The sequence below is a fragment of the Miniopterus natalensis genome, chromosome 22 (assembly GCF_054644295.1).
Source record: "Miniopterus natalensis isolate mMinNat1 chromosome 22, mMinNat1.hap1, whole genome shotgun sequence".
Taxonomy (NCBI): Eukaryota; Metazoa; Chordata; class Mammalia; order Chiroptera; family Miniopteridae; genus Miniopterus; species Miniopterus natalensis.
Genome location: NC_142102.1, coordinates 5769133 through 5781591, shown reverse-complemented (window position 1 = coordinate 5781591; position 12459 = coordinate 5769133). Strand labels below are relative to the sequence as shown.

Here is a 12459-nt window from a genome sequence, read left to right as displayed (position 1 = left end):
TGAAGGAGACGGGAGCCAGAGGGGCCTGGGCTCGGGCAGGTGGTCCGGAGGGCAGAATGGCCAGGGTTCCTGCCGGCTTGTGGAGGAAGAGAAGGGAGCCACTGATGCCAGGCAGAAGCGGGTGTCAGGATGGTGCTCAGCTGTGCACCTGCCGAGTTCGAAATCCCCGGTCGGGGGGCTGGGTTAGACAGTTGTCAGCAAGAAAGGTGGAATTCTGACCTCCACTTAGGTGGGGGGATGAGGGGAGGGAAGGGACTAGTCCAGAGTCGCACACCCGGGCAATGTGCGTGCTTCCTGCCTGGGCCCAGGGTGCCCTCCATTCTGAAAAGGCCTCAGGGCTACCACAGAGGGGTTGGGGCCCCTAGACTGGTTTTCACCAGGCGAACCCCACCCTAGTGAGGCACCGCACTCTTCCCCTAAGCCAGCGACCAAAGGAAAACTGCCCACCCTAAGTCTCAGTGCAGCTGGTTTTTATTATTAAAGCTGAGTTTGCAAAATGACTGTCCCCTCCCCCAAGAACACCCCCACCCACCTCCAAATTCATCCCTTTATGTCCTGTGAAGGTGAAAACTAGGGTTTGTCTTAAAAATACTCAGAAAGGCTCATGCGGAAATGAGAGAATGAGGAGGAACGAAATAGGCTCAGATGGCGGTCTCTGTGATTGTGTGGGCTCCACCCAGGATTCCTGGACTAGAGGGCTTGGGGGTGGGGCTGGACAGCCCCTGCTCACAGTGCTGTTCCCGAGGGTCCAGGGTGGGCACCAGGAACAAAGGCAACGGCAGAGGCTGAGCTGGGCCTGGACTCTACACCCTGCTGAAGCTGGGCCACAGGCTGGTTTTTGTAAAAATGGTTTAAAAAACCCCAGCCGTGAGCACTGCCTTCCCCTGATCACTGCCAGAGGAGGCACCAGCTCCGGGCTTTGAGGTCTGAGGCGTGTGTCCTCCTGTCCTGGAATCACCTCCCTGGAGGCAGGCAGCACCCTGAGAGAGGCCAGGTGGGCTCCTGGGTCCCTCATGTGACCCTTGATGGCCTCTGGGGCCCCGACTGTCTGCCCTTCTCCCACCCAGCCTGCTGGAGGCTCTAGGCTTCAGGAACCCTGTGCAGTGTCTACTCTTTGGATTCCAAAGATCTGAGCTTCTGCAGCGTGGGCGCAGCAGGCTGGAAGTGGATGACGGGCTGGATCGGAAAGGCAGCGAAGCCCTCCTGATTCTTCTGGTTGAACAGACTGACCCTGCGTTCCAGCTCGGGGCTGGTTGGGGCGGAGCCGGCTGGGCTGGGCTGGACAAAGGGGTCTGTGTCCAAGAACCCCTGGGATGGGCAGGGGTCCTCTGACAGGGAGGACAGCAGGTCCTGGACTGTGGTCTCCGCATGTTGCTGCTGGGGTGGTGGTGGCAGTGGCAAGGGAGAGGGGCTGGGCTCAGAGGACAACTCGCGGGCGGTGCTGCAGTCCCTGGAGGAGCACAGTGTCTGGCTGCTGTCGCTCTGGACCCCAGTGACGGAGCTGCCAGTGGAGCAGGAGGCGCTCTCAGAGGTGGAGCTCACGCAGGTGCCCTTGCTGCCCAGCTTCAGGGGCACGTCCACCGAGAAGAGGTCAGAGGAGACGTTGGGCTGGTGGACGTCTATGGCAGCCGTGGTGACCACACACACGGCTGGATCTGGGACTCCAGTGCCTGCAAAGAAAGGAGAGGCGCCGGTAACAGGTCACCCTCTACCCCTGTGGGTCCCGATGAGGGCAGATGTGTATACATGTCTAGACACACACAGTAACTACTATTTGATACCATACAATTTGGCCACCATCCCTCTAGATGCCACCCCAGCTCACTGCCCTGTTTTGCCCTCCACCCCCCGCTCCCCCCTGTAGCTGTCCTCATCAGTTCACCCCTGTAGCTCAAGCCCCTGGCACCCTACTTCAGCTCACACCAAGAGCTGGTCGCCTCTCTAGCTACCAATTTGTCTCCCCAGCTTGCCTCTCTAGCTCACCCCCTATCTACCCAATCTGGTCCCCCACTCTATCTTGGTCCTCTAGCTCCCCCCAACCTGCCATCTTGATCCCAAAGTAGTGTGCCCCCTAGCTCCCCACTGTAGCTGGCCACCCTAGCCTGACCCACAAACTCCCCACTCTGGTTCCCCATTCCCGATACTCAAACTCATGCCCTTAACTTGCTCCTCTATCTCACTCCAGCCCCCCATGGTACCTAGCCCCCCTCGGCTCACCATGCTACGTCCCCGCCCTGGTTCACACTAGCTCGCCCACCTAGCATCCCACTCATTTGCCCCCTTGAACTCCTCTGCGTTGACCCTCTAGATTGTCCTCCTAGCACTCCATTCTAGCTTACCCCTCGCTCATCCCGAGACCCCACTTTAGATCAATACTCTAGCTCACCCCACCAGCTCTACCCCCAGGTCCCTACTCTAGCACCCCACTTAGCTAAACATGCTAACGCCTCATTCTTCCATTTCCCCACTTCCAAACTCCCCCGTTAGCTTGCCCCCAGTATTAAACTCTAGGGAGCCCCTCAGCTCTTCAATCTATCTCACCCTCTAGCTCCCCACTCTTGGCTGGCCTCTACCTATCCCCCCTAGCACCCTGCACTAGCTCCCACTAGCTTGGTCCTCTAACAGGCACTCCCCACCCTGGATACTCACTCATACTCATCCTTCTACCTCACTCCTCTAGCTCCCACCCACCCTTGATCCCCAACTAGCCCCCCCACCTAGCTCCCTGTTCTAGCTAACCCCCCTGGTTCCCCCCCTTAGACTGTCTCCCCTATATTCCCACACTTGCTCACCTCCCTAGCTTGACTCTCTAAGTTCTTCCCAGATCCCCACTCTAGCTGGTACCCCTGGCACCCCACTTCATCCCGCCCCTCTAGCTTCCCCTATAGCTCCCACTCAAGCACCCCACCCTTTCTACCCACTTTAGCTTTTACACTCTTGCTTGTCCCATAACTCTCCCCTGACCTCCCCTCCCTAGCTCCTACTTTATCTTGTGCCCTGGCTTCTTATTTCAGCTCCCCACTCTAACTCGAACCCCCATTTGCCCCTCCAGCTCACATCTATAAGCCCCTATAACTCCCCCCACTGGATTGAACCCGTAACTTGTCCCCCTAGCTCCCCACTCTAGTCTGACTGCTAGATCCACACACTAGCTGGGCCACCTTGGTGCCCCCTGTACTTCAACCCTCTAGGCAGCCCCTCTATCTCCGCCCAGCCTGTGACCTTTGTCCCCTAACTAGCATGCTCCTATCTCCCCACTGTAGCTTGCCCCTGAGCTGGACCCCTAGCACCCCACACTAGCTCCCCACTTTATCTCGCCTCCTCCCCCCAGCTGGGCCCATAGCTCCCCAGGCTATCTCTGCGATCTCACTGCACACTCTAGTCTGCCCCACTAATACCCCACTCTAGGTTACCACTCTAGCACCCAGCCCCTAGCTCCCCATCTGGCTCTTAGGTTGCCCCCCTAGCTCACCCACCTAGCCTGCCCCAGAGTTGCCCACTCTGGCTTGACCCTCAAGCTCCTCCTCTAGCCGGACTTGCCTTCATTGCCACAGTCGTCTCCAAGTGAAGCTCTGCTCGGCAGAGGGAAGGCGCGGACCTGCTGGCCTGCTGTAGCTCTGTGGTGGGTTGCCGAGGGTCACTGTGATATATGGTTAAGACCATGGCAGTCCCACCAGGGGCTGTAACTCGTGAGTTATGGGGAAGCTTAAAGACCAATAAATTTGGGAGGAAAGTTTTATCGACTACACCGTGAACTTGGCAGGCCCCAATGCCTGTAACTTTGCAGCCCGGGTTATAAAAATGATTTGTGCCAGAGAAGCCTAAACACAAGCTGATTGGCATTGTGACCGCAGGCACTGCTTCCTCCAGCCTGGGCAGGGGCTGGCACTCCCACACTGCCGGGCTGACCTCCCCGTGCTCCTGTGACTTATCGCTCGTGTCTGCAGGTTAATCCCTGGATGGTGTGGTGTGTGTACAGTTGTGACATGGTCAGCCTCAGAGCCCTCATTGGCCTGAAGGTCAATGTTAGCAACACACGCTGCCCTTTCCCCATCTCCAGAGTGGCTGAGAGTACCCCCAGCTTGTCCAGCCATAATTTCCAATGTCACGTAGATCTCTCCCTCGACACAGCTCCTGGGCAGAGTGAGACCAGCTCGGGGACACCCTGTCTCCCTGGCCCACTCAAGGATGTTGTAACCTGAAACTAATAATGTATGTGACCTATAATGAAATAAATTTTTTTTAAAAACCTGATCTCTGGCTGAACACAGATGAATGTAAAGTTCTGCAGAGGGGTACAAAACGCCACCTGATCACATTTTCAGGTGCAAGTTAGGACTCAGACCTGGGCAGGAAAAGTACCTGGGACAGAGATCTGCTGTCTGGGCTTTGCTGAGGCCCCTAAGCTGAGGCCGGTCCTTGGCCTGAGTCCATCAGAACACAGCCTCCTTAAACCCTGACACAGCCCAAACCTGACAGGGCAAGGTCACCAGATGAGGGTACTTCCACCCAATGACAACACACTGCCACCTGACACCTACAAGGACTGATGTGCAGCTTTGGAGGCCATTTGCAGCCCCTGCCCTGAGCATTCCCTGGAGGGTCAGCATGTTCCCACTTAACAGCTAGTAAAATTAAGGCCCTGTACGAGGTGACACAGCTGGCCTTCTGTACCCTGAGCTTAGAATCTGGCTGCTCTGGCCCCAGGCCTGGACTTACTAGCCCAGCCCTGGTGGGCTGGACAGCCCGATAGGAAAGTGGCTTTGGATGACTTTCCTGGGGCTCAGTGTTCTCGTCCATAAAGTAGACGTCGCACTTCCTTCAGGGGTCGTGTGAGGACTGGGGGACCATGCACACAAAGCACAGAGCCCACAGGCAGGAGACGATACAACACACCGAGATCATGTCAAGGCCTGTCAAGGTCAGTCAAGGTGGTCTGGCTAAACCGGTGTCTCCTGGGTTCAAAGAGGTGGTCCTGATCTGAAGTTACCTCCCAAATCATGGGCCAAGGATGGGACTCAGTCCCTGGTCACAGGCTCCAGCTCCAGGAAGCTGGGTGCATACCCTGAGATCTCAGAGGCGAGGGGTGCCCCCAAGGTGGAACTAGGGGAGGCCATGGGCAACTCACCTGGTGAGGGCTGCAGCTGCTCCACAATACCCTCAATGCCCTCAGCTGCCGTCTCCTCTACCACATGGTAACGGCTGCATGGCCTGTGGAGCACCTGTGGGGCCCTCAGCGCCTCCTCCCGTTCCGCTGCCAGGTCCAGGTCCTGCTGTGCCAGGTGTGCCCGCAGCTGCCGGATCTCGAACTGCAAGAGGAAAGGGTTGGGGGCCACACTGAGGGGACCTGGGTGGGGGCATAGGCAGAGTTCATGCAGAAGCAGGTGGGGTGTGGACCAGTGGTCTGGGACACTGCTCCTGGGGGTTCTGAGCACCCAAAGGCCTAAAGCCACAAGAGCCCCCTCCAGGTAATAAAGTGTGTCCCATGTCTCACCTGTAGCCCCTGGTGAAGTGGGGGAGGAAACAGATGTGCTTTGTGGGAAGCACACTGGGGGCATCAGGGAGACCGGGTTTGAAGCCCCTTCAGGTGTTTGCACTGATGACGTACAGAGGGGACTACCCAGGGTGCTACCAGCTGGCACCCCCCAAGTTCCCTCTGGGCACCCACTGACCTCTCCGTCCTCTAGCGACACCCGTATGGCTTGTCCAGGAGGGGTCCTGAGGACTGCAGACACTCCAGGCAACAGGCTAGGGTTCTAGCACTTACTGACACGTGGCCTCGTTTCCTTACCTACAGAATGGGCGTTTCAGCCCACAGAACTACCCGGGTGCTTCAATAAGACTTTGCAAAAAGCTGCCCACACTCTGAGGTTGGTTTAATGTTCTTGTTGGGGAAAACTTACAGAGGGGCTTGCAGATGTCTCGGGTTGGTGGCTGATATGGCCGTTCACATGCTGGGGCTTCCCAGGTGCCTGGTCAGAGGCCAAGTTTGGGGCTCAGTGGAACAGAGCCTTTCGCTACAACCCAGCATTCAGAGCACACTGCAGGGCTTCTTACAAACTCCCATAAACCCCCAAACACCAGGAGCAGGTGGGGTCTCCTTGCAGGACTATGCCCCCTCCTAGGTTCCTAACCCTGTTCCTCGGGTGTTTTCATCTCATTTTAGGGGAGCAAACACAGTCACTTCCCTTGCTTCCCGGCTTTCCCTCACCCCACCACCTGCCCCAGTCCAGCCCCACTGCCAGCTCTCACCTGGACCACTCTGCAGCTTCTACGGCCCTGTGCCGGTGTACTCCAACAGGAGTCACGGGGACCCTCAGGTCACCCCTTTGTCCATACACCTCAGTGGGAGAAAACCCAAGCTCCTTACTCTTGGCTGAGGAAGCTGGTGCTCATGCTACCTCCCTGCACAACTCCGGCCTCCCTGTGGTTCCTGGAATCCATTAAGCCGGCGCTGGGTTCACCTGTGCGCCCAGATCACGCGGCCCGCTCCACCTGAGGCAGCCAGCCAGGCACGCCATTACATCAGCCTGTTAGAATCCTCTGCATTGCATTTAGCACCTTCCAATCTTTCTGTTTATTTATTTTAATGTTTTATTTTTCTTTTGATAGTGAAACACACAATCAAAGCATTCACTAACACTAGGGTAGCCCGGCAGCAAACTGGCATCGGGGCAACTCCCCAGTGTCAGTGTGCACAGGTTTTGTCTCTGGGACCACGGAGTATTTCAGCAGGTTCCTCAGCCTGCTGCCTGGGGACACCCCTGGCTGCCTCTGTGCTGGGAGCAGGACAGGAGAGGGGCAGAGGGTCCCTCCCATCTGGATGGAAGGACCTTCACTTACTCATTTTCAGCCCTGCCCCTTTCCCTAGGCCCCTGCCTAACCCAGTGCCCACCCACAGAGCCCTCTGGTTCAATTTCTTCAGAGAACAAGCACGTGGCTCTTGTAGAGCATGGCCTCCTGGCCATGCAGGATTTGACGAAGGGCCTGGGGGTTCCAATATTACACACACAGAACTTTAGCCAGCCCTCCCCTGTGGTCAGCTTCACACTCACCCCCTTCCTCCCAAACTGCCTCAGGGCTCCGAGGGTAGAATTAGCGCCTTTCCCTTCCCCTCTTCCTCCGCAGGCACTTCAGGTACAAATACTCCACTCCTACTCCACTGCTACACTAGCCAGCACTTCCTCATCCACTCTCCCCACTCCCAAATCCACGGAAATCTCTATCCTTGTTGTCCTGTGGGCAGGATTTAAGGAGAGTTTCTTAATTCTCACGTGTTTGAGCTTTTTCTTTACTATGATGATTTCAGTGGAATCTGGGGAAGGAGATCAGAATTTTTCCTTAAAAAAAAAAAAGGCCTAATTTGTAGTGTATGGTAATCTCTGTGGTGTAAATACTCCCACCATGGCCGATTTCAAATGACCAGCACAAGGTCATGCAGAACTGGGAAGAAGTGTGCGCCACTGGCTCTCAGCCAGCAAGAAGCCCAGCACACCACCGCCATCCTACCACCCCCCCAAACTGTAATCTCTGCACCAGCCAGGAACCGGGCCCCAACCCTAGCCCAAAGCTGAAACAAAACCTGAGCCCTGACACTGAGCCCCAGCCCTAGTCACAGACTGAGCTCTAACTCTGGTCTCAGACTAGGCTTACACTCCGGACCTCAACAACCCAGTACTCAAATGGGGCAGTTGGCCTCAAAGGGTAAGAAATTGGGGCTGTATTATTATAGGGTAGCCTGTGCAGGGGAAAGGGTTCAAGCCACTCCTCTGGCAGCAAGTTCTCAGAGGTCACAGGGGCCCATGAGACAGCCCTCTCTGCTACTGGGGCTGGGCACCCACCCCTCCTGCCCAGGCCGATCAGAACTTCCCATGGGCATATCCAGCCCCCTTTCTCCAAGGCTGCTCATCAGGGCGGAAGACCCAGCTAATGGCCTCCCAGGCCACTCTGAACAAATGCATTATTGATAACTTGTAATCGATAAGCTGCCCATGAGTGTTCCATGGGAATGCAGGCCAGACAGCCTGAGGATTGGTCTATACAGAAAGATGTAAAAATTTACATCCAGAGCTCAGCTGGCGTGGCTCAGTGGTTGAGTGTCAACCTATGAACCAGGAGGTCACGGTTTGATTCCCAGTCAGGGCACATGCCCGGGTTTTGGGCTTGATCCCCAGCAGGGGGCGTGCAGGGGGCAGACGAACAATGATTCTCTCATCATTGATGTTTCTCTCTCTCTCTCTACCTCTGCCTTCCTCTCTCTAAAATCAATAAAAATATATTTAAAAACAAAACTTACATCCAGAAAAAGGAGAGAGAGGAGGATGGGGGGAAAATAGGGTGTAGGGGAGACGTGAGGCAGGGTCACAGGCCAGCCACCTGCAGCTGAACTCCAGCAGGATGAAAGATGGGACAGAAGCAATAAGTAAAGGAACTGTGGCCAAGAAATTTCCAAATCTAATGAAACACATTAACCCACAAGTTCAGGAAACTCAGAGAATTCCAAGCAGGGTAAATACAAAGACCCCACACCTAAACACCCCGCAGTCAGACTGCTAAAAACGCATGAGAACCACCCCACCATACTGAGGTTTGTGGGGTTCCTGGGGCCTGGGCCCTGGGAGGGAAGGCGCCTGGTGGCTTTGAGTTTTCCATGGCAAACTGGCCCAGTGGGAAAAAAGCCCATCCTGTGACTTGCGGAGAAAGAAAGTGCAGTCACCGCCCTACTTAATGCTTGTCATTAGCTAAGTATTGCTCATCCAATAACCTGACAAGATCCGCCAGCCCCACAGGGAAGCCAGCATGCATTACTGGAGCGAGTGGGCCCCTTCTGCTGGACTGGGCTTAAATGCATGCCGGGCAGGGCGGACCCCCCTTGGGGTGGCAACCCCAGTGCATCTCTGCCTTCAATGGTCTGGGTTGTGGAATGCAATTGACACACCTTGGCCTGATCGATGCACACTTTGGCCAGAGCTCGATGGTTTCTAATGCAATACCAATAATTTTCTTCCATCCTATTAGTGCTGTCTGCACAGACTGCCCTGCCTTCAGACCCATCTGCTATTGGGATGGCATCCAATGTTTATTTCCATTAGTTTTGCCATTGTTGGTAATAATAAAAATCAGGAGACAGTTGCAAACTTATGATTTACGAGCAGGGTGAAGCCGAATTCACACTTGGCCCCTTTCCATCCACCGTTAAAGATGACTGGTAGCTGGCCATCAATTTAAATTATGGCAAAAGGATAACATAAGTTATTCCTATGATGGCTAATTTTATCAGCTAAATAGGTTTGTCATTAAAACTATCGGCTGTTTTACAAATCACTTTCCATGTTCTAAAAAAACACACACTTGACATCCCACAGTGGCAATCTTGAATAAACCAAGTAACAAAGACTATGGTGCTGAGCTGGGAGCTTGTGCCTCTGCAGCAAACCGGGGGGTTCTCTGTAATGAGCCAGCATCAAGTGTTACTCCCAGAGTCCAGATAGAACCTCTTTCCTGCTGTTTCTGACCCACCCAAGGCTCTGTTGACCCTCAAGCCCCAGTGGCCCAGCCTTGAAGGCGAATATTTTCTCGGGGGTGCCAGGCATCCACAGCAAGGCGCATGGATGGAGCACATGGTCCCAGGTTCCCTAACAAGCGGGCATGACCCCAGAACATGAGAGGTTGAAGTGAGTGGAGGGAGAGGAGCAGGACATTCCCCTCACCCCAACTGCCTCCACCAGAAATGTCTGTAGCTTGGGGTTAAGATTATCACCTGTTTCTTAAAGAAACAGGCCAGGAGACGGGCACTTATGCAGGGAGAATCAATCGTCGTGATTATGCCTCTTGCTATATGGGGAGGGGAAAGGGCAGGACCTGTCATGAGCCCACTGGCCTCATTTTATGGATTGGGCACTGTGCAGGTGACAGTTTTCTCCTTGGGCACACAGACCACTCTGTCAGCACCTGGTGCTTTAGGTGTGACTGTGAGACTGAGTCCTGCCCACAAAGTGGTGGCAGAAGCAAAGTCACCACTTTCAGGCCTGGCCAATAAAAACCTGTGCACAATTCTCCACCCCATTTCTATCCCCTGGGTTAAGGAAGAAAATGCCAAGGACCTGTAATTGGGAGAAGCCACTATATGGGGGGAGCTTGGAGGCCAGTGACTACAGAAACAGGGCCTCTTACCCCATTCCTTTCCTCCTGCAGCGTGCTCTCGGCTGTAACATGAGTGACAAATACTCCGTGTGTCGAGCCACTGAGATTTCTGGATTGTCTGACTGAGCTGCTGGCATTGCTCATCCAACAGCAATTTGTACAGATGGCCTGCTTCTATAGCCCTGAGCTCCACTCCCAGCCGTGAGACACTGGCGGAGCAACAGCCTCTCACTGCCTCAGCCTCTCCATCTCTAAAGGGATTGCTAATACGGAGCCTACCAACTTGGACCATCAAAGTCAGAATGAGCAACGACAGAGACAGTGCTTTTGTAAATGGTCACCATTATACAAGTGACTTGGCATTTTCTCTCTCTGTTTACATTTGCTGACAGACTACAGTGAGCCAGACTTTATATATACATATACACACACACATCACTTGCTTTAATCTATCCTTACAGCATCCCTTTTTCCAGTTAGGAACCTGAGCCCACAGATTCAAGGGAGACAACTAGTTGCTGGTGGAGCTGAAGTTAGAACCCTGCTGGCCCTTGTATTGATTAGTAATGCATTGGCCCTCTCCCTTCAGAGGGAAAGTAAAATAAACTTTCTTTCTGTAAAAAAAAAGAACCCTGCTGCCCACACAGGATCCTCTTTCAGGGGCTGATGCCTGCCCAGGGCTCATGGCCACCCTCAGGGGTCCACAAGTCCTCCTTGAAGATTGGGCCTTGAGTCACCTGGATTGAGCCCCAACGATCTCAGGGTAAAAGGTGCTGAGGAACGAATACTTCACTTCTTCTGTCCTTCCCACAGGACCAAGCAGGGAAGAGAAACAAACTCCAACTGTGGGCCCGGCTGTACTATTTTGGCCAAAGGCTGTTGCAAGGATTCCAGGGCAAAGAGCAGGTACAATGGGGCCTTCAGAACATGTTTTGAAATTAGAGCAAGAGGCTGGGCACAAGGTACACAAAACCTCAGAAGTGGTTTTCTAAGACGAGCTGGAAGAACGTATCATTGCATTCACTTGATCACTGCAGCTAAAACAGCTTTGGAGTAGACAGTGCAGAGAGAGAGATGGAATGTTCCCACCATCTCTCTGTAGGACAGTAACTGGCCTCCTGCCTCTGGAACCCATCTGTACACCCGTGAGATTAACTCCTAAGAAAATTCTGGCTGGGATCCAGACAGAGAGCAAAATAAAAGCAAACAGGAAGGGACCTCCAGCTGAGGGACTGTTGAAATCAGGGGTCTGAGGCTACCTGCTTCCATCACAGAAGTGAGGAGTCCAGAAGCTGGCTGCAGACCAGCCATGGCTCAGGAGAGGCAGACTGGCCTCTCCTCCTCCTCATTGGCCCCTTGAAAATCCCCTTTCCAGAAGGAATCTGTTAAGGAGTGGTAAGCCCAGAGCTCAAAAGGGGTGACAGAATGACGGTGGCATCGAGTCCTGTCTCCCTGTGAAGACTGGAGGCCAGTGTTGTCCTGGGGGAAACACTGGGATCAGCTAGAAGGGACCCTCTTTCCAATCTCCTAACTGCTTTGCAGTGTTGGGCTCACCTTCCCCCCTCTCTGGGACTCAGGTTCCCCCACCTGCCAAGTCCAGGGCATGGGGTGGAGATGCCCTGCAAGGGGCCTTTCACCTGTGACACAGGTGGTTCTGGGGCATCTAGGATGTGGCCTGTGGTAAGAAATGAGTGGCCATGTGGCACAGAAGATGAAATGCACAAGATATTTATGCAAGAAACTGGCAAACCATGTCACCTGAGTTTCCAGGGCCACAGGAAGAAGCAATTTCCGCTTTCTAAAAAACTACGATGAGTGAAAAAGACTTTACAGTGGAGAGATCTAACAAACATGCCTTGGCCAGGTGACCATGGTCAGGATCAATAGTGATGTCACATCAACAGTGTGCACCCTGGATGTGACACAGTGAGAAGGACACCACCTCTGGGGTCTTCCTCCCAAAACCCATAACGGCAACCTAATCATGAGAAACATCAGACAAATCCCAATAGAGGGCAGCCTGCAATACACTGAGCTGTCCCCCTGCAAACTGTCCAGGTCACCGAAAACAAGGACAGTCTGAGGACCTTATAGACAAGAGGAGCCCAGAACACAAGGAGGCTAAAGGCAGTGTGGACCCCTGGACAGGACCCTAGGCAGAAGGAGGACATTAAACAAACACTAAGAAACTCTGAACAATGTGTGGGCTATAAGAGTAACATATCAGTACTTGTCCATTCATTGTAACACTGCGAGATGGTATTGTATAGAAAACAGTGGGGGACGATATGGGAATGATCTTCACCATTTTCCTAT

The 12459-nt window shown here is 54.0% G+C and overlaps 1 protein-coding gene across 1 annotated transcript in view; it reads right to left on the bottom strand.

Annotated features, from left to right (window-relative positions):
- Positions 1 to 516: 516 nt before the first annotated feature.
- The window catches only part of TMEM266 (transmembrane protein 266), a 50407-nt gene continuing 38464 nt past the window's right edge, over positions 517 to 12459 (bottom strand). The window contains 2 exon segments of the mRNA XM_087829215.1: positions 517 to 1670; positions 5129 to 5309. Of these exon segments, the coding sequence (XP_087685341.1) occupies positions 1081 to 1670; positions 5129 to 5309 (771 nt within the window). The 3' untranslated portion in view covers positions 517 to 1080.